The sequence below is a fragment of the Copadichromis virginalis genome, unplaced genomic scaffold (genome assembly GCF_057382275.1).
Source record: "Copadichromis virginalis isolate Kocher_CV1m ecotype Utaka unplaced genomic scaffold, C_Virginalis_male_GT1.1 unmapped_scaffold_1, whole genome shotgun sequence".
Classification (NCBI taxonomy): Eukaryota; Metazoa; Chordata; class Actinopteri; order Cichliformes; family Cichlidae; genus Copadichromis; species Copadichromis virginalis.
The window spans coordinates 5,303,418-5,329,953 of NW_028188589.1; the positions used below are offsets into that span (position 1 = coordinate 5,303,418).

At 43.5% G+C, this 26,536-nt stretch overlaps 1 protein-coding gene and 1 long non-coding RNA gene across 3 annotated transcripts in view; one reads left to right on the plus strand and one right to left on the minus strand.

Moving 5' to 3' along the window:
• Window positions 1-14,007, plus strand: part of LOC146679637 (uncharacterized) — a 33,194-nt gene extending 19,187 nt beyond the window's left edge. The window contains exons 1-3 of one of the 2 annotated variants that reach the window (XM_085450353.1): window positions 8,292-8,481; window positions 13,336-13,521; window positions 13,656-14,007. In XM_085450353.1, the coding sequence (XP_085306479.1) occupies window positions 8,395-8,481; window positions 13,336-13,521; window positions 13,656-13,685 (303 nt within the window). In that variant the 5' untranslated portion in view covers window positions 8,292-8,394 and the 3' untranslated portion in view covers window positions 13,686-14,007. Of the gene's footprint in view, window positions 1-8,291; window positions 8,482-13,335; window positions 13,522-13,655 lie in introns of those variants that run through there. The other variant, XM_085450352.1, reaches the window with a different exon arrangement.
• A 6,103-nt stretch (window positions 14,008-20,110) lies between these two features.
• On the minus strand, window positions 20,111-22,078 carry LOC146679638 (uncharacterized). The gene is made up of 2 exons (XR_014918570.1): window positions 21,950-22,078; window positions 20,111-21,801 (listed from the first exon to the last, which is right to left on the minus strand). It is a non-coding gene; the product is annotated as an uncharacterized LOC146679638 (long non-coding RNA).
• Window positions 22,079-26,536: the final 4,458 nt, after the last annotated feature.

A 26,536-nucleotide genomic window follows, 5' to 3' on the forward strand; every position in this document is an offset into this window, starting at 1 on the left:
TCCTGCTGACGGTCGTTCTGTATGTGTTTGCTGTGGGGCTGGTGACAGAGAGGTAAATATGCCTCAAATAGTTGTTGACCTTTCTGTGTGGAGACACGAGGCAGAAGCAGCAGCCACTCTGGTTATTGGACGTCCTGCTGTGACAGTGGACAGTGATAGAAAGGCCAGCGCTGTCTTTACTGAGCATCTTAGCTTCGTTGTTTTGTGATTTCATGAATAAATAATTATAAATAAATGATCAATAATTAGCCATTTGTCAGTAGTAGATGTGTGGTTATTATAACAGAGGGCAGAGGTCCTCTAAGGGCCTGGTTTAGGTGTTCAGCAGCGTCCTGTGTGCAGCAGATTAATCACATCATGTTCGGTTTGGTGGCTTTTTGATGCGATTGTTCGGAGAAAGCTGCCAGGAAACGACTAATAACTGATCAATGACAGCTCAGACAGTTCAGTCCAGTCTAGCTGGCTTTCCTTACAAAGTGATTCATTCGTTACCGTCTGTGGTCTCTGACCTGAGGAGGCGCAGTGTTACACTGATTTCATCTCCACAAAGCTTCTGCTGAATGTGAGTGAAGCAAGATCACTCCAAGCTGGTCAGTAATCTGTCCAGACCAGTATGTCATTACTGTCTGGGTTTATGCTGAGCTGGGCTACTGGTACATGACTGGTAATGAACTGGTAACAACCCAGAGTTCAGTAGAACCTCTGGCTCTCTGTGCGCAAAGAGAAAGCCAATCCATAAATAAATCATGAACAGCCAACATGCACACATGCTTAACATAGTGTGTGTGTGTGTGTGTGTGTGTGTGTGTGTGTGTGTGTGTGTGTGTGTGTGTGTGTGTGTGTGTGTGAGTCTGCTTCCTTTGAGTACAGCTGTTTAGCACATGCATTAATATTTCAGGAAGATGCCCTCAGAGAGACATTATATATGTTTGCATGCTGCATAATTAATATAATAATAAATACCCTTCTAGTGTGATAACAGCAGGGGGCGCTGTGACTGCAGAGTCCTTTTGATGTGCTGTTTTTACGTGACAAATTGCTGCTGACAGATCTATGTGATCACTTATATTAAGAGAGGATTCCTGATTCTCTGTTTAACTTTGTACTGTGACGCTAACGGAGTTTATAAATAAGTCTTTTAATCGTATTAGTTGTAATTAGAAAGACGAACTCCTCTCTCCTGATTGTTGATTGGCTTTTTATGAATTAGGGTGAAAACGTCAAACCCACAAATACCCAAAGAAGCCTGAAACGATGATTTAGCCATGAAGTGAAATCACACAGGGAAGCTGAGATGGTTTGTTGACCTGTGCTTCAGCATGTCTAACTGGGACCTTTACAGCAGTATTTCTGTGTTAGTTACTGTTCGACACCCTGTGTATCCACGATCAGTCGTCTGCACGTGTCCAGCCTCGCCCCTGTGTTCTACCTAAACGTTTCCATTCTGGTCATTCCCAATGAAGAGTCGACCATCTTTAACCGTTCCAGCTCCGCCTCCTGGGTTTGTCAGTGCCACCGTCTCCGACACACAACAGCTCGCCCGACTGCCATCACGAGCTACCGTCTCCTAAATTTTCCCTGTCAGGTTTTTGTGTTTCTTCTTTCACAGACCCCCCTGACCCTCACCTCCACCCACCCCACCTCCTCTGCACCTGCCCTGTGCACTGTGTTGTTCTGGATCAGCTTCAGGCACCTTTCTCCTTCACACACATGTATTCAGTCTTACTGGCTCCACCTCTCCACCTGGTCCCTGTTCTCACTATAGTTCCCAGTGTTGTCTGCACCATCGCACACATGAAGGGCCTCAGAGTCGAGTCCTGATGTCATCGCGCCCCCGCTCTAAATCCATCTGTCCCTCCTACAGCTCACCTGTGCCTTGCTGTCTCCTGCACAGCCTCAGTATGTGCTCAGTATGTGCAGTACCACAGTACGTCTCTTGGTGTCCCGTCGTGTGCTTTTTCCACATCCACACAGATATGATACAACTCCTTCTAACCTTCTCTGCACTTCCTCATCTACATGTAGAACCTCACTTCAGTAGCTCTTTCTCACGGTGTGGCTCATCAGCTCGCTCCCCCTGTGGCTGCTGCAGCTCTGCACCCTGATTCTTCAGTACCAGGACACAAGCATCTGTCCCAACACTGTGTTAAACAATCTAGTTAAAAAGTCCCCTTCATACCTCCAGATGTTTATCAGGACCATCATTCTTCATCTCCTTCATGTCTGCCCTCATGTCCTCCTTACTCTGACGTGCTGCACATCCTTCCAGCCTCAGCCAAGTCTTTTTCTGCTTGCTCAGCATGTGCTCTCTCACACAGGTCACTGTAAACCTGCAGCCACTGGCCTCCCGGTGCTCCCGTCTACTTTCATTTTCCACACTCATCTCTGCTGTCGAATATATGTATGTTGAAGAAAGACAGAACATCCTTTCACACGATCCTCTGACACACTTGTCTCTACAATTGGATGTGAAACAGACTTGAAAGGAAAGAAGTCGTGTCAGGTATTAACAGATATATCAAACACATTATCTTCATATGCAGGGGTTAAGACTCTGTCATCAAACACCTTTACAGAGAAAAGTAGCCAAGTGTGTGAGATGATAGCTACAGTGAGTGACAGCTTAGCAAAAATCCTGAAAGTTGGACACTTAATGTCAGCTTTGTCAGCCACACTGCAGAGCTCACAGAAGGCCCACAGCTCTGATGACTCAGTGGATGGAATAAAGCCCTCCAATGTGAACTGCACAGTGGTGTCATCATCACGTGTCTCCTTCATCTTCTCTGGGATGGATCAATAGATGGCTGATCCAGCCCCGTGTCATGAGGCAGCGCTGCCTGGTTGGCAGAATCTAACCCCAGACCAGCTATATACCATGTACAGTGTTCAATCAACCTTTCACTGGGCATGTGTATAAGGTCACAGCTGTCAGTGTGCTGGATATTTGCAGTGTTTTCAAATGTATTCCACTACAGACTACAGATTACATGCCCCAAAATGTATTCTGTAACGTTACTCAATGAGAGTAATGTATTCTGAATACTTTGGATTACTTAATATATTATCATGCTGTTTACAACTACATGAATGTACTGTTGCTGTGATTTATTACTGAAGGTCCGCGGCTCCGAACCGTAGTAAAGGGACCTCTGGCTAACACGTCGGGTTCGTGTCGGGCTCGTAGCTGAAAACGAGCTTTACTTTGTTGTCTGGGTCGACTTTGCTAGCAGAGACAGAGAGGCGTTGAAAGGCTGCTCCAACAGAACTTATTGTCAAAGGAGCAGAACAGAGTCAAACCTTCTGTTCTTAGAACTGAAGAAGCTTCTCGGATGAGAGGTGAAACGTCTTCAAGCAACTTAAAGAAGTCCAGACGCTTTTCTTTGCAAGCTCCTCAGACTACGATGGCCTGGATGACTGAGAACTAGGGCTGCCACAAACGATTATTTTGATAGTCGACTAGTCACCGATTATTTATGCGATTAGTCGACTAATCAGATCATCATAACATAAAACTACAGCTTATTGCACCAGCAGCATCTGGTCTTATATAACTATCATTAGCTTACAGCTTTAAGTGTTTGTGCTAACTAAAAATAAAGACAAGATGATAGTTTATTAAATTTTAATGAAATTTGCAGATTGTTTCGGTGAAGTTTAATAAACTCCTTGCTATCTAAAATATAACAGGACACTGGAGTATATTCTCCAGCATCTCACACTTCTGATGATCAGCTGTCTGCTTGAGTTTATTCAGCTGTGTAAAAACTTTAATCTCAGCCAAACCGATTTACTCAGGAACAAATAAAATACAAAAAAAAAAAAGCCAAACAACAACATTTTTAATTTATCTAAGTGACTCATATATATTTAACCTGAGTCGCGAAAGACGGCGGTGGGTTTGAAAACAATTTGCCGGGAGTCCGGTGTTCTCACGGCTCTAGTTAGCCTCGCCCCCGGCTCGCTAACGAGCTAGTGGGTAACAGACGTCTCCAAAAACGTCGGAGCGCTTTTGAAAATATGTGGTGTCCTGATAAACTGAGCAGATATTTGAAGTTTACACAGCTACATTCTCGCCTGAAAATATGTTAAACGTTTATTTTGTGACCCAGAAAGAATAATAAGAGTAAAGTTAAAACTAACTAGCTACCGCCATTGTTGGAAACTAAGCTGGGCCGCGCTATGAATTCTGGGACACAGCTGCTTCTTCTTCTTCGGGGTTTAACGGCAGCTGGCATCCTTGTACATGCAGTGCTGCCATCTTCTGTTTCAGTCCGTTATTACACTCTTAAATCCTGCTATTATTCCTGCGTCTTTTGCGATCTTACAAAGCTTCAAACGACACGTCGACTATTAAATCAGTCGTGGACGATTTTGATAGTCGACTAATCGTGACTAGTCGACTAATCGTGGCAGCCCTACTGAGAACCTTCACAGACAACAGAACTTATTGTTTTCGGAGGAAAACAGGAACACGGTGTACGGTCGAGTCTTAACGGCTCGTCAGGCTCTCTTCTTGCAGTGGTTATTATTATATTTACATGCTTCCAGCTCCCGTTTCTGCTCGGTGACAGCTCGTGCTTTTCCTTTCTCTCCCTCCTCGCTCACAGACACATCACGGGTACAGCAGTCCATCCTCCCTGCAGCACGGACTACACTGCCCATGATGCTACATTCTGCCTGTTAGCTTAGCACAACAACAAGGCCTCTCTCACCCAGGAAACACGCAGCGTGTCACCCTGTAACCATGGCAACCACAACGCTGCCGCCTGGAACAACAGAACATGTCAAACAAACCCAAACAGTCCTGACCCGCCACAATATGAAACAGGAAAGTACCGCCGTGTAATCCATTTATTTCAACAAAGTAACTGTATTCTGAATACCACCTGTTTAAACGGTAACTGTAACAGAATACAGTTACTCGTACGTGTATTCCGTTACTCCCCAACATGCAGTGTAATCCATTTATTTCAACAAAGTAACTGTATTCTAAATACCACCTGTTTAAACAGTAACTGTAACAGAATACAGTTACTCGTACGTGTACTCTGTTACTCCCCAACACTGGATATTTGTCATATAATTGAAATATCATTAAACTCACTACTCGTACTCATAAATATGGTCCGTGCACAAAGCAGCGTCGTCTCTTTCTAACCATCCCTGCTCCAACCCATATGGAAAAGATATATATAAATCTTACAAAGTTTTTATCTGTCTTGTATGAAACTTGTATGAAAAGCATACAAGAGTGAAAACACATATAAGATCCCTTGAAAAGTTATACAATGAAACTTGTATGTTTTGTATACTTACTAAAAAAATATATGAAAGTAATGAGAAAGTGGCCACTTTCATGAGTAAATCATATATGTTTTTACTATTTCTTTTCCATATGGGAACAAACACGAGGTTGTTTCCATCGCTGCTGCTGTTCCATGTTGTACAGCTCTTATTGTTACTGTAAGTCTCGTAGTTCTTATTTGTGTGAGGCTTTGCTCCTGGTTCCCTGGTTTCCTCCTACTTCAATCCTCTATCAGTGTTACCAGTATGTGGTGACTGTCATCCACCTGCCTTCTCACCATTAACCAGCTCCTCCTGTGTGAGTTTCCTTTCCTATGATCATCCTCCGCCCATGAGGCTGACTGATCACATCATGGTCAGAACTGCTGCACCCACAGTCACCGAGCTTCATGCTGACGCCCTTTGCATCTATATCCTGAGAGTCCCACAGCCAGTCTGTGGGATCCAGGGTTGTAGAGGATCACACACTTCATTCAGGGACATGCAGATCTGTTCATAACTGATATGTTTTTTGTTCGATGTTTCTAAACTCAGGTAAAAATCAGAGACTGTTCATTTCTCTGTAAGTGAGCAAACTTATAAATTCAGCAGGGAGGATAATTGTTTCCCCGTCGTAGTTCAGTGTAGCTAGTCTCTTAACCCCCAACCAACCCGCTGCACCTCCTCCCTCCCCTCCCTCTCATAAAATATTGAGAGAGCCTGGCACTAGGCCAGACGCCCCCCTCCCTCTCTGCCAGGCAGACTGACGGAGCATGTGGCTGTGGGAGGGGCACGAAGGGCGGCTCGGCTGAGGAGATACAGTAACCATGAACATATTCGTTCTCTAAATGAACGCCACGAGTTGTTCCCACATCGAGCTGCTCTACTCTGAACTCATTCACACGAGCACTTTCTGCTCGAGTGCTTCCTCTGTTCACAGCCACACTCACGGATGGGCTGGAGAACAGCTCGGGTAAGAAGTGTGAACAACATGCTGGCATTTCATTCTACCTGCAGTGGTCAAATCAAGGCAGTGGTCAAATCTAGCTTCTTTCAGCTCAGGCAGCTGCAAAAACAAAGCCAATTCTTTCACGGCAGCACTTTGAGACAGTGATCCAGGCCTTTGTCAGCACTCGGCTGCATTACTGTGATGACCTTCATGTTGGGGTCAGCGCATCATATATTAGTCAAAATGCTGCAGCTCGTCTTTTAACTGGCACTCGAAAGTTTGAGCACATTTCCCCTGTTTTAGCTTCACGTCACTGGCTGCCCATTTCTTTTAGGATTCATTTTAAAATTCTTTTATTTACTTTTAAAGCTCTCCATGGCCTCGCCCCATCTCATCTCTCTGAGCTGCGACAGCCTCATACAGGCCAGCTGATCAGCTGCTCCTGCATGTACCCAGGACTGGGCGTAAACTTAGAGGAGATCCTGCTTTTGCTGTAGCAGCTGCAAACTGTGGAGCGAGCTTCCTTTGGAGATCAGACAGGCCTCTTCTTTACCTGTTTTTAAGTCTTGAAAACCCGCCTCTTTACCCTGAGCTTTGACACCACGTGAGATGTTGGTTTTTATTTCAGTTGTTTTTAGGTGATTCGATGCTGTTTTATCTTGTTTTGTTTTCATTTGATGTTTTATGTGTTTTATTTATTTATTTTGCTGTTTTCTGTTGTTCTATTGTTTTAACTTATTTTCCGTGCAGCACTTTGTTCCTGTGCTGGCTATTTTAAAGTGCTTTATAAATAAGATTGGATTGGATTGGACTGCCACCAACAGCTCTGTAACACACTGTGCACACAATGCTATCATTGTCTTTTCTTTTTAGCTGCTTTTACATTTTAGTTGCTGACTTCTGATAAACTGAATAAAACAGGAGAACACACAACCTGGAAATCTTCAACCACACACAAAATACATACGTTTCCCTGGTAAAGTACACAACCTCTGCAGTACCGCTGAGTTTTCTACAAGCGCACAAAGCTGCTACCAGCTCTGCTGCTGTGACCTGTGTTACCTGTGTTAGGCTCTTACATCCATACGATGGTTGAAGGACCGGCCGTGTCCCGTCTTCCTTCTGTGCATAATCGTGGCCCCTGCTGAAAGCTGACCCCGTTCTCCCACAGTGTTGCTGAAATGGTGAAACTGGAGCACGAATCGATCTGGGAGCTTTGATGAGAGATCAGCTGAAGTTTGACTGCAGCCTGATTCACTTTAGGACAACCAGTTTGCTTTGAATGTTTTTCTGCCTGATTCATTCTGATACACAAACACAGGCTGAACGGTGTCTGTGCTCCCACATCCTCAGTGTCTCAACACCTCTGCATCCTTCACTCACTTCTTAGCATGCAGGACGTGTGTGTGTGTGTGTGTGTGGGTGCGTGTGTGTGTGTGTGTGTGTGTGTGTGTGTGTGTGTGTGTGTGTGTGTGTGTGTGTGTGTGTGTGGGTGTGTGGGTCTGTGTGGGTCTGTGTGGGTCCGTGAAATCATCCTGATTTCTTTAGCTCATGAACACAGTGTGGGGTCAGTGTTAACAACATGGTGCAGAAAGGAAACACAAGCGTGGAGTCGGTGGGATTGTGCAAACGGTGGCTCGTGCATCAATCAGCTCCAGCTGTGATGCATCTCTTTGATTAGTGGGAGCAGCAAACTCCATCCAGACAGCTTCCTTTGTTTTTTTCACTTGACTAATCGATCAGCGCACAGCTCCGTTTAGCACACACGCCATCTTTAACGACGGCGTGGAGTCTGTGCCCTGTTCCTCCCACACACACGAGTGTTCGTTCATGTTCGGCCTTGTGTCTGAGCGTTTCCTCTCGGTGTGTCTGTAACGAGGAAGCCACGGGCAGGTCGCACACAAACGTATGGCTGCCGAGTGTGCGAGTGTGGCAACGTGTGGCAACTATTCTGGTTTGCCAGATAAACACTGGTGGCAGCTGCTGCCATGGCAACACCATTGTGCTCCCTCCCTCCCTCGCTCGTCTCCCCTCCCTCTCCCCAACCACTCCTCTCTCTCATGCTCCGCCGGTTCAGAGAGCGAGGACCAGAGAGGAGAGAGGTCAGCTCGATTCAGAGGACAGAAAGAAGAAAGGAATAACCCGGAGTGGACGGGGACAGGATGAGCGAGGACAGCCACTCCCACTACAGGCTGGACCCCAGCGATCGCCTCAATGGGCTGGGACAGAGGAGGAAGAGACCCAAGAAGGTAAACGAATAGATGGAGCGCCACGTGGTGCAAAGTGTGTAAGGATGGAGCACCCCACCCTGCAAAAAGAGAAAGGAGGTGGGGTTAGGTGAGGTTTGTTTATGTGCAGACGAGCGTCCACATGATGTTAGGAGCACCGAACCATCTCTCACCCCATCGTCTCCTGTGGAGTGTGTGGCTGCTCCCCCACAGCAGTTGTATCCTCTCTCATATCCTCCGTCTCCTGGTGTTGTGTTGCTCCACAGTGAGTCGTAGTAGGAGGCTCACATGCTGTCAGGGTGGGTCCCTGCTCGCTCTTTGTGTGCCTGTCGTTGGGGGTTTTGGTGTTTGCAGCTATCAGGAGGTTTGTGTTGTAGCCTGATGTGAGAAGTGTTGTTATTATCATCATTTTTAACATTTCTGCACCGCTACAATAAACAGACACACACCCATCAGCCTGTTTACAGATCTATACGCCCATAAAGACGTGAAACACACATTGCACAAATCTACTATAACGTGTTCATATGTGTTATAAAATAAAGAGGTAAAGTATTAGCTGTTCAGGTTGATTCATAAATATGACCTCAGCACGTGAAATCCTTCTGCTGACATCCCTAAAAGCTCGTCAGACCAACGAAGCCGTACAACACAAATAATCAGACCAAACCAGGGTTGTGCGTCTGTTGTTGAGAACATTGTCAGTAAACCACAGTGACGTCCTACAGAGGACTCGTGTTGTCATTATTTTTGTGTATGTCGTGTGAGCTGAGAGCTGTAACCAAAGGTAGTGAGCGCGTCGGCCTTTAACGTCGCGGCTGGTTGTGCGATCGTGTCGCCGCTGAACTCGTGAGAGTTTGTGTCAGGGATCTTTACATTTGAAGTCAGGTAAACAGGAGCAATCATCCAGTGAACTAACAGAACATTCAGGAGCAGTTTACTCTCATGAATGTCAGACAAACTGAGGTTTGTGTGTCAGTTAGATTCTTTAAGTCATTAAAGTGTCTCTGTTAGGAAAAGCATCTGTTTCCTCCACTTCTGCAGAACTGCGTGACCCGTAGCATCATTGCAGGAAGTATCCTGTGACAATGAGTGACTGCACATCATCATTATCAACACATAAACCTGTGGTCTGGACCTGCAGTTCTTATTTTTACTGTCTGCTTTTGTGTAAAGCAGCACTTCTATAAGCACCTGTGAAGCACACAGTCATAGTCGAGTAATGAAGCGATCCATATGTGAAACATATTCCACGTCTACAGGATAGTGGAGGTTACATGGGTCAACCTGGCAAACTGTACCAGCACATGTGATCACACTGATAGCAGAACACAGGTATGTGAGTCTCTACGACGAGGTCAGAAACCAGTAACAAATGTTTCATGTGATTCGTTTTTCTCCAGTTTGTCTGCAGTGAACCTTAAATACTCACTGAACCAGCTGTTTCCTGATGTGGTGACGTGTGTCGGTGATGAAGCCAACACTCTGTCCAGTGTTGGGCAAGTTACTTGAAAACAGTAATCAGTAACTAATTACTTCCCAAAAAAAGTAATCCCGTTACTTTACTGATTACTTATTTTCAAAAGTAATTAATTACTTAGTTACTTTTTAAAAACACGATTTCCAACCTGAGTAGGTGATAAAGCGATAGATCTTTCAGCCCAATTCTACTTTTTCTGCATAATCCATCATACAAAATGTAATCAAATGGAAAAGTCTCTTTTTAAAACTTGTTTTATTAGTTTTAATCTTTTAACTTTATGCATCAAGCAAACATTTAATTATATGCAACATTCTCTGACTGGAAGAAATTTGTTTAACATTTAAACCTATTTTCTGCACATTCCAGCTCATAAAATAAAATATTTGTTGTGTTTACACTCAGTCTTTCAAATAGATGCAAGTAAAACACAGCAGAAAATAAATAAAGTCAAAGACTCAGCGGTCCTGTTGCTCTATTTTCACCTGTAAAGCAGGAGTGGGGTAGGTGGAGGTTTACCCTGGTGCAGGTGTGCCGCGGTCAGTGGAAGAATCCGCGAGTTTCTCTGTGAGTTTCCCATTACGTCGTAGCTACTCGGTGCTTGTTGGAAGTTTAGGGGTTTTTTCGCTGTAAAAAGAAGTTTTCTTCCCACGCACAGCGGACGCTAATGTTTTTGTCACTTTTTATGGAATCAAACTCAAAGTAAGGTCAGTACTTCCACGCTTTAAACGCTGCACGCTCATACTCTCTCCCACAATCGATATGTGATCCATTGTTGATCTGCACACAGCTGTTGTCACTAACGGCGCACTCGCTTACGTCACTGTCGTGAGACATTCTCGCAAAAAATCACGGTTTTAGTAACGCAGTAACGCAGCGTTCCTACGGGAAAGTAACGGTAATCTAATTACTGATTTTGCAATAGTAATCCCTTACTTTACTCGTTACTTGAAAAAAGTAATCGGATTACGCGTTACTGGAGCGTTGTTCTCCTCTGTAACAAAGCAGTGATAAAGGAATAGATGCTGATTTTATTAACTTGTGTCTTTGTGCTGCTGGATTCAGTCTGAAGCAGGCAGCAGTGCTGAACCTACCAGTGTAAATGTGATGGTGGAAGCAGAGGCCAGCACTTGGCAGTGCTAAACACAATAAAAGACTCACAAGTTCCTGCTCAAAGGTCAGCTGCCTTCAGATCAATCATTAACCTGCAGCAGGTTGTGGCCTGATGTGTTTGTAAGAGTTTCACTTTCAGGAGGAGAAGATTTAAACGAGTCACACAAATGTGAACTACAAAGTCTGTGACACACAATTTATGCAAACTGCATGAAATCTGACCTGAAGAAATCCAGTCTTCTGCCTGTTGTGGTTGTGACAGCTGCTCGTAGGAGAGTTTGTTTGTAGGAGGTGGAGATGTTCTCAGATCAAGTGCGTAATCGTCTCTTTGTGTAGACGCTAAAAGCTGTGAGCCAAAACTCTCTGCTCTGAAACTCTTCACTCAGTCCTCACGCTGAGAGTTTAGAGGCTGAACTTCTTGTTCCTCATAACACTTTTCATGAAACAGCAGAAATGAGCTTGTGTTTCTCAGCAGTGCGCACACAGAGAACCGATCCTCTCTGCTCAGTCTGAACAAATCAAAGTGAAACGTCAGTAAAAACACAGCTGCTGATCAAACTGTGTCAGATTAATGCCTCAATGTTTCACTGTGAGGTTAAAAAATACATAAAAATGATTTAAAGAAGTAGGAGGCAGATTTTCACAATAAGAGCACTTTGTTTTTAATTCAGTTAATGTCAAACTGTCATCAACACCTCTGTGTTGTCTCCGTCTCTGAGCAGATTCAGGCATTACTCAAATAATAAAGGCTTTTTTTCACTATTATACTTTTCATTAGTCTCCAGGTTGATGATTATAAACAGAATTATTAAAGTTTTTATCATTTCAGGCTGAAAATCAACATGAATTTGGTTCTAATCAAAGAAGCTCCTTTAATGTGTGTCATTAAAATCCTCACACAGACTTAAAAAGGCGACATTAACATTAAAATAAATGAAAGAAGCTTCAGCTGAGAGCTTCATGCAGTCATCATCAGCAGCTCATAGCAGTCACAGCTCTTTATTACGCAGCTTTGCAGGAATTAAAGTGGCTGAAGTGTCAGAGTTTGTGTGAGAAGCTGCTTCATGGACAGCTGTACACACGTCTTTATTATTTCTTCATAAATCAAACACACAGGTTTGTCTGCAGATGATTTAAAGTGTGTCGTTGTGCAGTTAAAGCTGTTTGTGTGACGCCCTGACCTCCTGTGAATGAAACAGCCAATCAGATCCATCAGAGAGAGAGCAGGAAGTGTTGTGTGTTTGTGACAGAACAAGGAAACAGTGATGATGATGAACATAAAGGTCCTCTGATGTTTCCTGTTACAGTAACGCTTGTTCATCTGTTGCTCTCCTACACTTTCCTATAAATAAAGGAGAAAAAGTCCGTTTAGTTTCATTTCCTACAGCTCAGAGTTACACTTCACATTCCTGCTGTCACATCAAAAAGCTTCACTTTGGTCCAACATCTACATGTTAACATGAAACACAGACAGACTCAGAACATCTGGAACATCTGCACTTTGACCCAAACTGTTATAGCAGGATATTTTCTGCATATTTCTTATGTTGGACCTGTTTGAACTGTAAACGACCTGTAATCATCTGTAAATGGTGTGAGACACACTGAGGCCACCTACAGGGCAGCTGGGGAACAGCAGGGATCTGAAATCATACGAGACGTTAGTGAGTGAGAAGAACAAACGGACTTAAGATGGCTCGAAGTGATCAAAGTTGGTCTAAAACAGAAGATAAATCCACTGATTCTTTGTAAAGTTCATCTGCTGCTCACATGAATCCATGAAAGATTTATTCCACTGAATGTTTCTTCAAAGCTCATTTCAACCTGTTGAAGTCATGAATGAAAGTGCAGACTGAGAGTGGATCACATGATGTTTGAGGTGTGTCATGTGACATGTTCAGTATTGTCACACATGTCTAGATTGTCCCTGATATCATAACTGCTCAAACACTGATGATTATATTTGAAGAATTATTCCTGATGGCAGCAAAGTTTGAATGGAGCTCTCTGTCTGTGCTGATTTGTCGCCCTCTGGAGGTCAAAGCACAAACCTACAGGGCAGCTGGGGAACAGCAGGGATCTGAAATCATACGAGATGTTAGTGAGAAGTTAGAACAAACGGACTTAAGATGGCTCGAAGTGATCAAAGTTGATCTAAAACAGAAGATAAATCCAAAGCAGCATCAGATGAATGTTACCATTTCCAGTTACGGTGCCCTTCATCTAATATGGAAATGTGTTGTTTTTTTTTGCCGTGTTGTTGTTCTTCCTATTGTGTTTAGGCCAGAGATGCTCTTCAAACAGCGGACAGACATGACCACATTACAAGAACATGGTGTGAGTCCGATTTGATATTCCAGTCAACGCTGAGAGACCTTAACCAGGAAGTCAGAGGTCAGCTGATGCTGCGAGCAGGAAGTGAACCAAGGGAAAGGTTCACTCTACTCAATCTCAAAGAAAATATGCTGGTATTTGTTGATGTTGATGGTACAATAAAAATATATAATATAATAAATAATAAAATATCATGTGATGATGAGATGTGTTGTTGGTGTTTGTATTTTCTGTAAATGTCTTTTTTAATGTAAATGCTTTGTTCCAGACGGACAGGGAATCAGTTGCTGTACGATGACATCATCTTGATGTTGACAAGGAGGGCGAGAAAAACTAGTTTTGTCCTGCAGATGGCGATCTTGCACCGTGTTCAGAGAGCCGACACTTTGATGGTGCTGCTCTACTCAGCTTACTTTAGCCTGGGTTGGACTCTATATGAGCAGCTTCCACTCTGGTTTCACTCTTAAACACACTTGTTTGATTTCACTTGTAAAAGTTGAAGAATAAATATTTTATTACAAAATTATTTGTTGATGCATTTTTTTAGGGTCAAATATCTTGTTTGATTTGAGGAATGAACTGTTAGGGTGGAAAAAGTGAATCAGGTTAAAATAGTGGTGCTTTATATCAGTGAAGATGTATAATGTAATTTAAAATGTTGATGATGGGTTGTAGTGGGCTTGTACTTACAAAACTGCCTCATTTTATTGGAACGATCCACAGTTGCATCCATTCACGGATGACATCTGACATCATTTGACATCTGGTCTGAACACGTTTGTACACAAGATGCCTCAGTTCTGGATGTTCCCACAGACTCCTCTGTGCACCTAAAGGAAAGGTCAAGGGTCAGCAGCACATGTAGTTGGGACAATTCTTCAGTCGCACAAACTACACAATCATTTTCCTCCAATGACGACTTTTCACTTGCAGAAATGGTCCTGTGTGATTTCCAGGCTGTGATATAAAAACTAGTTCCTAATGGCAGCGACTCACTCAGTAAACATGTGTTTCCTTCACCAACCTCACACACAGATCCAATAAGATCAGGAAGTGGGCAGTATAGTACAATATGTGTTATTCTGTGCTGCACTGCCCAAACTAAAGATCTGCTGAAGTGTTGGAAATGATCCAGATGTTTATTTTGGACGATACAGCAGAAGATCAGACATGAAAGTGGAGATAACACAGAAGACCTGCAGCAAAGGTCAGAGGTCAGACTGGGCCCTGGATTCAACAATGAGCCAATGATCATCAAGCAGTGACTAAAGCAGAGCCCTGACGTTCTGACATTCATCACACAGTCAGAACAAATGTCTGCTGATGACTTCATCTCATGAAACGACTGATAGATGTCAGTTCATTGATCAGCTGAGCTGCTGATCTTCATCGTCACAGAAACATTCAGCTTGTTTCAATCAGTAAATAACTCCCACTACTCCCAGTTTGAACTGTTCCCACTCAAAATGCTGTGAGAACAATGATCATTGTAGAACTTCACAAACATCACGTGTTGTTTTCCACATGTAAGATCAGCAAACACACAGAAACTTCCTGTTGCCACACACGGCCTCTAAAATCTCTTCCACGCTTTCTGTCTGAAGTCCACTCTCTGTGTCGGATCCACAGGAAACAACAAGATCTTATTAACATGGTTTTCAATGTGTCTCCTTCCAAAAAGTCCAACCAATGAACAAATGTGTGTATTTGTGGAGGCCGAACAAAAGCATGACACATTTCTCTGTTTCTATAAACTGGAGTCAAACACAAACATGAAGAGTTTCACTGACAGACTCCAAAATGCCCCCACAGTGGATCAAAGGGAAATCCTACAGTGTGGCCAGAGACTCTTAATGGCTCCAACATCAACACATCCACAATGTTGGATCCAGTTCTGCCTCACAGAGTTACTAAGACACACCCTCTGCAGCATCACAACAGCTCCACCTGCTCCACCTGCCTCCTCAGCATCTGTACACCTGAAGAGAAAAGAAAGGCTCCAACAGCTCAAATCTACAAAGGATTCATGAAGTTTCATCCAACAATAACATGTTTGCCTTCCACAGTGTGCTGTTAGACACCACTGTACCTCTGCCATTTCAAAAAGAGCAGCTTGGGAACATTTTGGCTCCAAACACTTTGTGTTTAAGTTCTTTGTTTTCTTTGTGAAGCCGACAACATCTGGAGCTTTGTGACTCATAGAAACATCATTTTGTTCTTTAGATGACAGCAGATTGGGACTGAATAATCAATCACTATCAAACCAATAAAGACAAACATGCTGATTTTACAGGAACTTTGTTGGAGAAGCTGCAAAGACATGAAACTGGTGGAGATCCCAAACCAGTTGATAGTGCTGGTTATTCCAAATAAAGCTGTTTCCCTTTGAGATGAAATGACTTTCTGTCCTGATATATAATAAAGATGTTGTTGTTTTTGAGCCCCTGTATTAAAAGTAGCTTAAAGTCAGCTTGAGTTTGATGTCTTTATGTCAAAGCTGCTCATGATGTTGAGCTGCTGATGGAATAAAAACAATATAAAAGCATGTAGTCCAGACTTAAATGTAGCCTGTTGTTAGCTGAGGTCCACACACAGTGTTTGACAGTGTAAAGTGTGTGAAAGGGCTGCTGGTGGAGCTCACTAGGATGAGCAGGTGACCACGAGGTGGAGAGCAGCTGGCCTGGCTTTGACCCGGGCCACGCCCCCTTTCTCTCTGCTTTGCTGTCACTTATCTTCACTGCTCTGTCCAATAAAGCTGAAAAAGGCCCCGAATCAAAGAAATCTGCTGCAGCCTCTGAAATGTCTTCTGTTTCCTTCCCGACGGCTTTTTCACCGTCAGCCCATCAGACAGTCCAGCAGCATTTATGATGATGTCATGATGTTAAAGAGGCTGCTACGGTGGCCTCCCATGACCCCCAGCCTCATCACAGCTGAGATGCAGACATTTGAAAACATTCAGCAGACAACTGAATAACAGTCCAACACAACAGTCTGTGTGCAGACACACACTGACCTTTCATAGAGTCAAACACAGCTGGTTGAGTCATTTCTCTGTGAGTCTAAAGTGAATCTAGTATTTGAAAGTCCACTTCCTGTATTTGTTGTTGAAGACTTCTTCAGCTTCTTCTCAAGGACATCAGCTGCTTGTTTGGCAGCAGAGGCAGTTAAGAAGCTTCCTGAAAAACACTGAACAGTGAGTTCACTGTGGCATATGACAGATTCAGCTTTCTGTGTGCAAATGTGTCTGTGTCGACCTTTCAAATGCTGTTGAATCCAAAACATCAGCGGCTCCTCGGCTGCTCACTTCATGCACTTCTGTCTGTGTGACAGTCCAATGACATCACAGCTGTTTCCAGCCCCAGTGTCTCAGGACTGGACACCTTTAAACATGTCGAGGATCAAACAGCGTCCAGCTAAACACACATGAAACTATCAGAGCTGACAATCATTCCAATAACATCTAATGGTTCATGTATGTAGACACAGGACTACAAGGAAATGGCTCTCAGCATCTGGCTGTGGGAACACATGAGTCCCTGTTTGTGTTCAGATTGTGTGCATGTTTTAGACGTGTGTCACATGTAGAAACACAACAATCCCACAATGACACACAGATGTGTTTGACACAGCTGTGCAGCTGTAAGTTGTTTCTAATGATTCATTGAAGCTCTTCTAACATTCTGGAGACGATCAGTACATGAATCTGTTCAACACGACAACAATTTGACTTCAGTGTGAACGTTTGCATTAAATAACCTTCTTCATCCAGCTGACAGCATCTTCATCCTATGATGTGAACAGTTCCTCCTGTTGATGACAAACCTCTGACAGGATCTGCTTGAGGAGCTTTTTCATGTGCAGCTCTCTGAGCTCAGGGCTGAGCTGCTGTTTCATCTTTAAGAGCTGCTGCCTCCTCGCCGGACTTGTTCTCCTCTTCTTCTCCTAATGACACCATTTCTGCTTCATATTAAATTCAATAAAGATGCTGACATGTATCTGTAGCAACAACATCATTGAATCTAGAACAACTGGAGCCAAACCAGTGGCTCTGCTGGGATCACTGGTGAGCCAACACTTCCTTGTTGATGCAGATTTCAGGGCTTCCTTTTGCTCCTCCGTTATAACTGTTCTCTCTTCTCAACACATGATGACACAAAGGAATCAGCAGTGACAAAGATGATGCTGAAGAGAAGCACACACTTCACACATATAACAGAGCAGTGCAGTTACACACACCTCTGCTCGACATCAGGCCTCAAACAAAGACACAAAACACTAACTTGACTCTAAACAGAAGAAACGAGCAGCTGTTTCTGTTCTGTGCTTATTTATATTTGACACACATGCTTCTCTTTGTGCAAACACACATCGCACTATAAGGGTAACCTCGCACACAATGATTGGACAGCACAGTGATGATGCTGGGAGATCCTATACGCAGCAACACAGAAACACTGAGAACTTTAAACAATGATGGAAAGTGTTATAAATGACTTGTTGGCCTCTGATCTGTCACAAACAGCTGAAACGTGTCTCTCATGAGTCACATGAAGGTTTTTGACAGAAAGGACAAAAAGTAGCTGCAGTCAGTTTGTGTCATTTTTATATTTATTCATCTGGGAGAAAAATCTGAGGGACATTAAAATGTGTTTTCAACAGAGACAAGAACATGAATATAACAGAACAGGTAAATGAACATGTTTCAAGTAAACAGCTGGACTGATCAGGTCCAAACACAGAGTGATAAACTTGTCAAACAGCTGTCATATCTTTATATAGAAGCTCTTTATAAATGCTGCTCACTGCAGTCTGTTTACTAATAATGTCAAAGTGTTAGAAACACAGAAACATCAGAATGGTCTTTGTTCACAGAAACCTGTCTGGGATCCTTTGTTGTTCTTTTGATGCAGAGTTACATTATAAATATAAAGAGTTATTTCAGAGTCTCATCAGTTTTCCTGCATGTCTTTATTTAACACATCAGCAGGGCTGAAGCTCTCATGTTAAACACACACTGATCTATGGACACGTTCATGTGTTTCTAACAGAACCAGGCTGTTATCAGCCTGCACTAACATTATGTCACACACACTGAATGTAACAGTGACAGTTTACATCATCACACAATCAGCTGTGATTGTTTCACTGTCATCAAACGAGTCAACAGGAAGTAGAATCAATAGAAACCAATCATTTACTGACAGCATGTCTGATGGAAATAAGTGCAGATTATGTATGAAGTCTAACTGCACACAGTAACTGTGTTACAATAAGGACTTAACAGCGCCCTCTGCTGGAGTGTTTCAGTACTGCGTTAACTAGAATACACCACCTCCTCCTCACACCACCTGCTACAGCTCTACTCTTCTATGACTACAGTCATCCACAGCACTGATGTGAGGTCACATGGTTCATATGTAAGGAGCACAGCTGACCTCAGGTCAGTTTAATGACTGTGAGCAGCAGCTGTGTTATTGTCACTGTGACAGGGAGACACTCTCAGACACAGCGCTCATGTCAGCTTGTTCTCATGCAGGAGGATCAGGAGCTCCATGTTTGTCTTTCTGTTTGAATCATGATGTGTTTGTGCCATCAGAGTCTGTCATGAGTACTCAGGGTTTCACAGCAGCTCTTCTGGATGCTGACGAGGACTCCAACCTCATGTTTCACCTCTCTGAGCTTCTGATGTCTGTGAACACTCGTGTTTCTTCTCTGGGCTCATCTGGACAAAAACACCTTTCTGTGTTTGGCTGCAGCCTCATTCTGACTGACAGGAAGTGTGTTATCCATGAGCTGCACTTCTGTGAGGAAGTTTCCTGCTGTGTTTCCTGTCTGTGGACAAACACGAGTGTTCCAGCTGAGGACTTGGTTCCTTCCACCTGTCCATACAGGACATCACGCTGTCTGCAGCTCTGTAAATGCAGCTCCAGGTCCTTCCACGTGCTGCTCTGTATTTGTGCAGTTTGTAGTGTGTCCTGGGAAACGTAGCACACATGGTGTTCTTCTGCTGTTTCCTCCTTTCACTGAGTGTGAAACACTGACGCTGTGCTGTTGTTCACAGAGGGGAGCTGATTCTAGCTGCAGCTGGACTCTGTCATCTAACTGAATGTGTTGGTGCTGATCACGGGGCTCTGAGGGGGGAGCAGCAGGAGGACTCTGGATGCTGACGTCAGTGTATCTGTGGAAGCTCCCACAGCGTGTCTGTCATTCAATATTGTGCTGTATATTGTATCTATGCAAAGATGAACAGACTGTGTGTTCACTGGTCTCTGTGCTGCAGCTCTGATGTCATCATCACTCCCTCCTCCACCCTCAGCAGTCCCAGCATGCTGCTGTGGTGCACCCCACCCTCACTCTACACCTGAGCCACAGACCACACCCTCCACCTCAATATACACCACAGTTTTCTCTGCTGTGGAAATGAGATCAGGAGGAAATCATCATTATTATTATTTAATAAACGCTCACATTAATGTGGGCTTATTTGTTTCATATTAGAAACATTAGTTGAGTGTTTTTAGTATAAAATGGTCAAAGTCCCTCTTTTTGCTCCTCCCCTCACCTGTGGATGGGCGGTGCTGTTACCGTGGTGACAGCTTGGATGTGTTTCAGTCCTGCCTGGTTATCACTGCAGGAATCTTTCACATTTATTACAGGTAATAACTCTGATTTTTCTGTGTATTATGACCCAAATGTATCCTGATACACACAGAGATGGATGAGCAGAGGTTTTTTTTGCAGTTTATGTAGTTACTATGGACTTAATGCATACATATTATTAAAATTAGGGCTATAACAGTTGTATTGATGTATAGCAACTTGAAATGCTCCCACAAATGGCTCCACAGCATGTAAAAATATAACAAAAGCTCTGGCGGACTTGGTTCTGTGGTCAGTCTTAAAGGGTGAAGTTAAACTCTGTAATCTTCACTGTGTCACAGAGTTCAGTGAGTCCCGTTATTCACAGTATCAATCAGATCATCAGAGAACAGCAGATCAGCAATCAGTGGTGCCAACAGCGCCTCCTGTGGTGAGAGGATGCAATAATGCAATGTAGCATTTTTCCACTCAACACTTGCAGTCATGGAAACTGTCTGTTGGATCTGTGTGACGTTGCTTTCTTGGTTAGAGTTCCTCACAAATGTCCAGATGATTCTTCTAATGAGGCGTCGACCATGTTTGCAGCTCTTTGGAAGAAAACGTCGCCCTTTGCCATCCTTACTTTTCTTTGACTTCTTCAAATGCAGCTGAACTCCAGCTGGTATTTTCTTGGACTTTGCAGCTGTTTCTGGTCATCAGTTCATTCCTGCAAACCTCTGAAGCTGAACAACAATGATGCTGCATTGCTGGCTGATCCCAAAAGGTTGATTCTGTTCATCTGGACGTTTTCAGAAACGTTTGCTCACTGATCAGGTGACTTCTTCAGTCTCAGCTGACTGCAGCTTTACAAGCTTACAAACAGCACATTTGCACAATGACTGAAAGCAGCAGCACCTGATATATATGATACTAATATAATACATATACATATATAATCCATACTAATGATGAAGGAACTGAGCTCACAGTCCATTGTTCATTCAGTGAACTACTCAGTTTATTTTGGGCCTCAGAAATGCTCACTCTGTTTGTACATCACTGTCAGCAATAGACTCATTCTGCTGTGTGGACAGGAACACATGTGACATCACTTCCTGTTTGTTTGTGACTGAAGAGGAAGAAGTTTACAAGGAATCATTTAGAAGAGTTTCAAACATCAACTGATTGAATCCATGAATCTGAAAACGTGTTTGTGAGTGAAAGAGACAGACATGTACAGACTGAACTATCTGTTCAACAGTCAGAGTGTTTCTGTAACAGGAGACACTCTTTACACTCCACTCAGCACAGGGACACTGAGGCACCAGGAGACCAGACTCTAAACCCAGGATAAAGAGTTTGAGTGAATGTGGTGTTGAAGGTGTGGAGGTGGATCAGAGTGTCAGAGGAGACTCTGTAGAAGGACAGAGTGCCAGCAGGACAGTCCACATACACTGCTGCTCTGTTAGAGACAGAGGAGGAGGAGGAGGAGGAGATGGATGTTACTCTGTTATTGTGACAGACAGACTGAGGACCATCATCAGAGCAGTACAGACTCCAGGACTGATCATTCTGTCCAAACCAACAGTCATAACTGCCTCCTTTCCTTCTGATGCTTCTGTAACTCACTGATATACAAACGTTTCCTCTCCACTCGACCTCCCAGTAACAGCGACCAGTCAGACCATTTCTACACAGCAGCTGACGAACATCAAATCTGTCTGGATGATCAGGATATGACTGAACCTCCTCCACATGTGTCACCTTCCTGTTGTTGTCAGACAGTTGGAGCTTTGTGTTCACTGTGTTTGTGTCGATTGTGAGTTGACAGGAATCTGATGGAGAGAACAAACACAATCCAGCTGCAGTTATTGATCCATCATCTGTTCATTGATTGACACTTTGATGATGACTCCTGACATGATGAAGATGGTTGAATGTGTGCTGCTTTGTTTTCATGAATCCCATTAAAAACACACTTACACTTCCTCAGACCTGGTCTCAACCATCGGACTCCAGCAGGCTCCACCCTGAAAGGAGGAGGGGGGTCAGAGCAGCACAGTCAGCATGCACACATGGACATTACATGGCTCTCACACACACACTGTTACACACTGAGCTCAAAGCTCGGCTCCACTGTTTTATTCAAAGAAATCTACATTTATTTATCAGCACATTTAAAAACAGCTTGAGCCAAAGTGCTGCACAGAGTAGAGAGAAAATAGGAAACATACACAGTAATGACTATAAAGACTGGTCAGGATTGAAAGCTACAGAGTACAAATGTGTTTCCAACCGGCTTTTAAAAATGTCCAGTGTTGGTGATGACCTGATGTGAAGGGCGACTGTTCCAGAGTTTGGCTGCAGCCATCGATAAAGCTCACCTCTGTTTTTACGTCTAGTTCTGGTCAGAAGCTGCTTATCTGCAGACCTGAGGGCTCCACTTGGATTCTTTTGTTAAAGAGAGATAAGATGGAGCCAATCCATTCACAGATTTAAAGACAACCAGATCTGGAAGTGGATTCTACCACGTACTGGTAACCAGTGGAAAAAGCTGGTGATGGGTCGTCTAGCACAGACCCACCGCTGGAACCAGACAATTGATGAGGGAGAGAACTGTGACAGCGCCGTTCCTTCACTTGACCTCAGTCGCTCTCGTCTGCTCCCTCGTAACACTGCTCTTTATTGAGCTTACATGAATATGCACAAGTTCATTATGACGTCTTACACAGGTATGAACAAAGAGTACCAGTCTGTGCATAGTGTGTGTGTGTGTGTGTGTGTGTGTGTTCCAGATGTGACCCTGTGACCCCAAAGCTGGTGCTAAGAGTCCAGCGGTCCCCCTAACAAAGGGCTCTTATACTTAACCAGACACAGAGTAGGTGTCCTCCTACACCAGGGGTCTCAAACTCGTGGTCCGTGGGCCAATTGCGGCCCGCAGGACGATAGTTTTTGGCCCCACCTTAATATGAAAATGTAATGTTAGTTTGATAATGTATGACGCTTTACAGTGTGGTGGGCGGAGCTGAATTAACCCACCAATCAGGGTGGGATATGGATCTCAGGGGACACCAGCCGGGCTTGATGCAAGCAGGGAAACATTTCTCAATGAGTCAAAGTTCCAGCAGCGTTGCCCTGGAGTGTTTCTTTCTTTCCTGTGCCTGGCTGGCTTCCTCCTTTCTATTGGGCAACGCCGACATTCGCCCCAGCGCGCTGCGTTCACAACACTTCAAAAAAAGTTCTTTTTTTAAGTTGCTGCCCAGCGGGACATTATACGTATATAGATTTATACACACGTCAGTGGGATTTAAAGTTATTTTTCCACAGAGAGAGATCTCATATTAACTCTCACAGTGATGCGTAGGCGGCGGGATAAAAGAAAAGTCATGAACTCAATGCAGCCCAATTTAGTCTGCAGTCACATAGCGACACCTGTTCATCGGCAACAACAGTCCCCGGTAACCCGGACTAATTATAGGGTCGCACCGTAATTTGTGGCTCCATGTTTTTATTTGCATCACTGCGTTTGCATTGCAGCAAACATGAACATTACATATATTTCAATATAATGTAAAAGCAGTCAAAACAACTAACATCAGAAACAGCTGATGTTATTTGTTATATGTCACGGTGTCGTTTCCGCTTCTTTCTCCTGTAACAACAGCCCGGTGCCGTGAGCAGTCGCCTTTTTTGCGCTCGCTATCCCTGCACTTTCTACCATCTGCAAACGCCACGGTGTTCGTGTCATCATGAAAGACATGAACATCGAGCGTAAAAACAAAGGAGACTGCTACTGGCATTTTATCTGCCGATCGCCGTGCTACGGTTGCAAGAAAAAGAAGCAGAAATGACGTTCTCTACGCGTTGAGACGTTCCCCGTCCGTCGGCTAAACGCTTGATTGAAACTTCAATGTGACAGTGACACCAAGTAGAATTATAAATGTCACATAGCCCCAAACATGTCTTTTTCAAAGCCTGCGGTGAAGAGAAAGGTTGTTGATGAGCACCGACAATTTCAGGAAAAGTGGGAAATGCAATATTTCTTTGTTGAGCACAGGGGCACCCCGACCGGTCTTATTTGCACAGAGAAAGTTGAGCTGCACAAGGAATACAATTTGAAACGTCATTACACAACTAGACATGCTGAGGTGGATGCAGAATACCAGGGAGACGAGAGAGCGAACCGGGTTGCCAGTCTTAAAACAGATCTACTGAGGCAGCAAGATTTCTCCAAGAAAGCAACCAAAGAGAATAATGCAGCAGTCGGAGCCACGTGGTTAGTGAGATGATTGCTAAAGCAGGGAAGCCATTCACAGAAGGTGCATTTGTCTAAAAGTGCATATTGCAGGCTGCAAATATAGTCTGTCCGGGAAAGAAAGGTCAGTTTAGCAACATCAGCCTTTCTGCCAACACCGCAGCAGATCGCATTTCTGACCTGTCAAGTGACATTTATGACCAACTGTGTGAGAAAGCCAAATGTTTCAGTGTATACTCAGTCGCTCTTGATGAGACCACAGACATCACCGACACTGCCCAGCTCCCAATGTATGTCCGTGGTGTTGATGACAGTTTTGAAGTGATGGAGGAGCTGCTCACAGTAATTCCAATGCATGGCCAGACCACCGCTCAGCAGATATTTACAAGCTGTGTGATGCCATTGAGAATGTTGGTTTGCCATGGAAGAGGTTTGTTGGAATAACAACAGATGGAGCGCCATCAATGACAGGGAGGAAACATGGACTGGTGGCACAAAACAAACTGGAAGAGGAAGGCGTGGAGGAGGCCATTGCTCTGCACTGCATCATCCATCAAGGCAAGGCAAGGCAAGGCAAGTTTATTTGTATAGCACAATTCAACAACAAGGTGATTCAAAGTGCTTTACAGAGACATTAGAAACAAGAACAAATAAAAAGCATGATTTAAAATTGATTAAAACAAGCAAATAAACTAACTAACTAATTAACAAACAAACAAACAAAACAGTATATAAAATCAAAACAGATAAAATCAGAACAGTAGATAAAATCAGTAGTTAAATGTAAGTTTTGAAATTTAAGCTTAAAAGTGTGGGTTTGGTGCTTTATTCAAATGCAGCTGAGAACAGGTGAGTCTTCAACCTGGATTTAAATAAACTGAGTGTTTCAGCTGATCTGAGGCTTTCTGGGAGTTTGTTCCAGATATAAGGAGCATAAAAGCTGAATGCAGCTTCTCCGTGTCTGGTTCTGACTCTGGGAACTGATAAAAGACCGGATTCAGATGACCTGAGGGATCTGGAAGGTTCATACTGGGTCAGGAGGTCATTGATGTATTTTGGTCCTAAACCATTCAGAGCTTTATAGGCCAGCATCAGAACTTTAAAGTCTATCCTCTGACGGACAGGCAGCCAGTGTAAGGACCTCAGAGCTGGACTGATGTGGTCCACTTTTTTGGTCTTAGTGAGGACTCGAGCAGCAGAGTTCTGAATGAGCTGTAGTTGTCTGACTGATTTTTTAGGTAGACCTGTAAAGATGCTGTTACAGTAATTAAGCCTACTAAAGATGAATGCATGGACTAGCTTTTCCAGGTCCTGTTGAGACATCAGATCTTTTATCCTTGATATATTCTTGAGGTGATAGTAAGCTGACTTTGTTATTGTCTTAATGTGTTTTTCTAAGTTTAGGTCTGCATCCATCACTACACCCAAATTTCTCGCCTGGTTTGTGGTTTTTAGATGTATAGATTGAAGTTCTCTGGTGACCTGTAATCGTTTTTCTTTGGCGCCAAAGACTATTACCTCAGTTTTGTTTTTGTTTAGCTGGAGAAAATTGTGGCACAACCAGTCATTGATTTCCTCAATGCATTTACCAAGAGCCTGTACAGGGCCTCGGTCTCCTGGTGACATTGTGATATATATTTGTGTGTCATCTGCATAGCTGTGATAGTTTATTTTGTTGTTGTTTATAATCTGTGCCAGTGGGAGCATGTAAATGTTAAACAGAAAGGGTCCCAGATGGAACCTTGGGGAACTCCACATGTGATACTTGTCTGCTCAGATGTGAAGTTACCTATTGATACAAAGTATTTCCTGTTTTCTAAGTATGTTTTGAACCAGTTTAGTACAGTTCCTGAAAGACCTGTCCAGTTCTCCAGTCGTTTGAGTAATATGTTGTGGTCAACTGTATCAAATGCTGCACTGAGATCCAGTAAAACTAGGACTGACATTTTTCCACTGTCTGTATTCAGACATATGTCATTAAACACTTTGGTCAGAGCGGTTTCAGTGCTGTGGTTCTGTCTAAAACCTGACTGGAAGGCATCGTAGCAATTATTCTGTTTTAAGAAGTAACTGAGCTGTTGAGAAACTGCTTTTTCAATGATCTTACTTAAAAACGGGAGATTTGAGATCGGCCTGTAGTTGTTCATTTGTGTCTTGTCAAGATTGTCCTTTTTCAGTATAGGTTTGATTACAGCAGTTTTTAGTGATTCTGGAAACACACCTGATAATAAAGAAAAGTTGACGATCTGTAACAGGTCTGACTCTAAAGTCTTTGAGACCTTTTTGAAAAAACTTGTTGGCAGGACATCTAAACA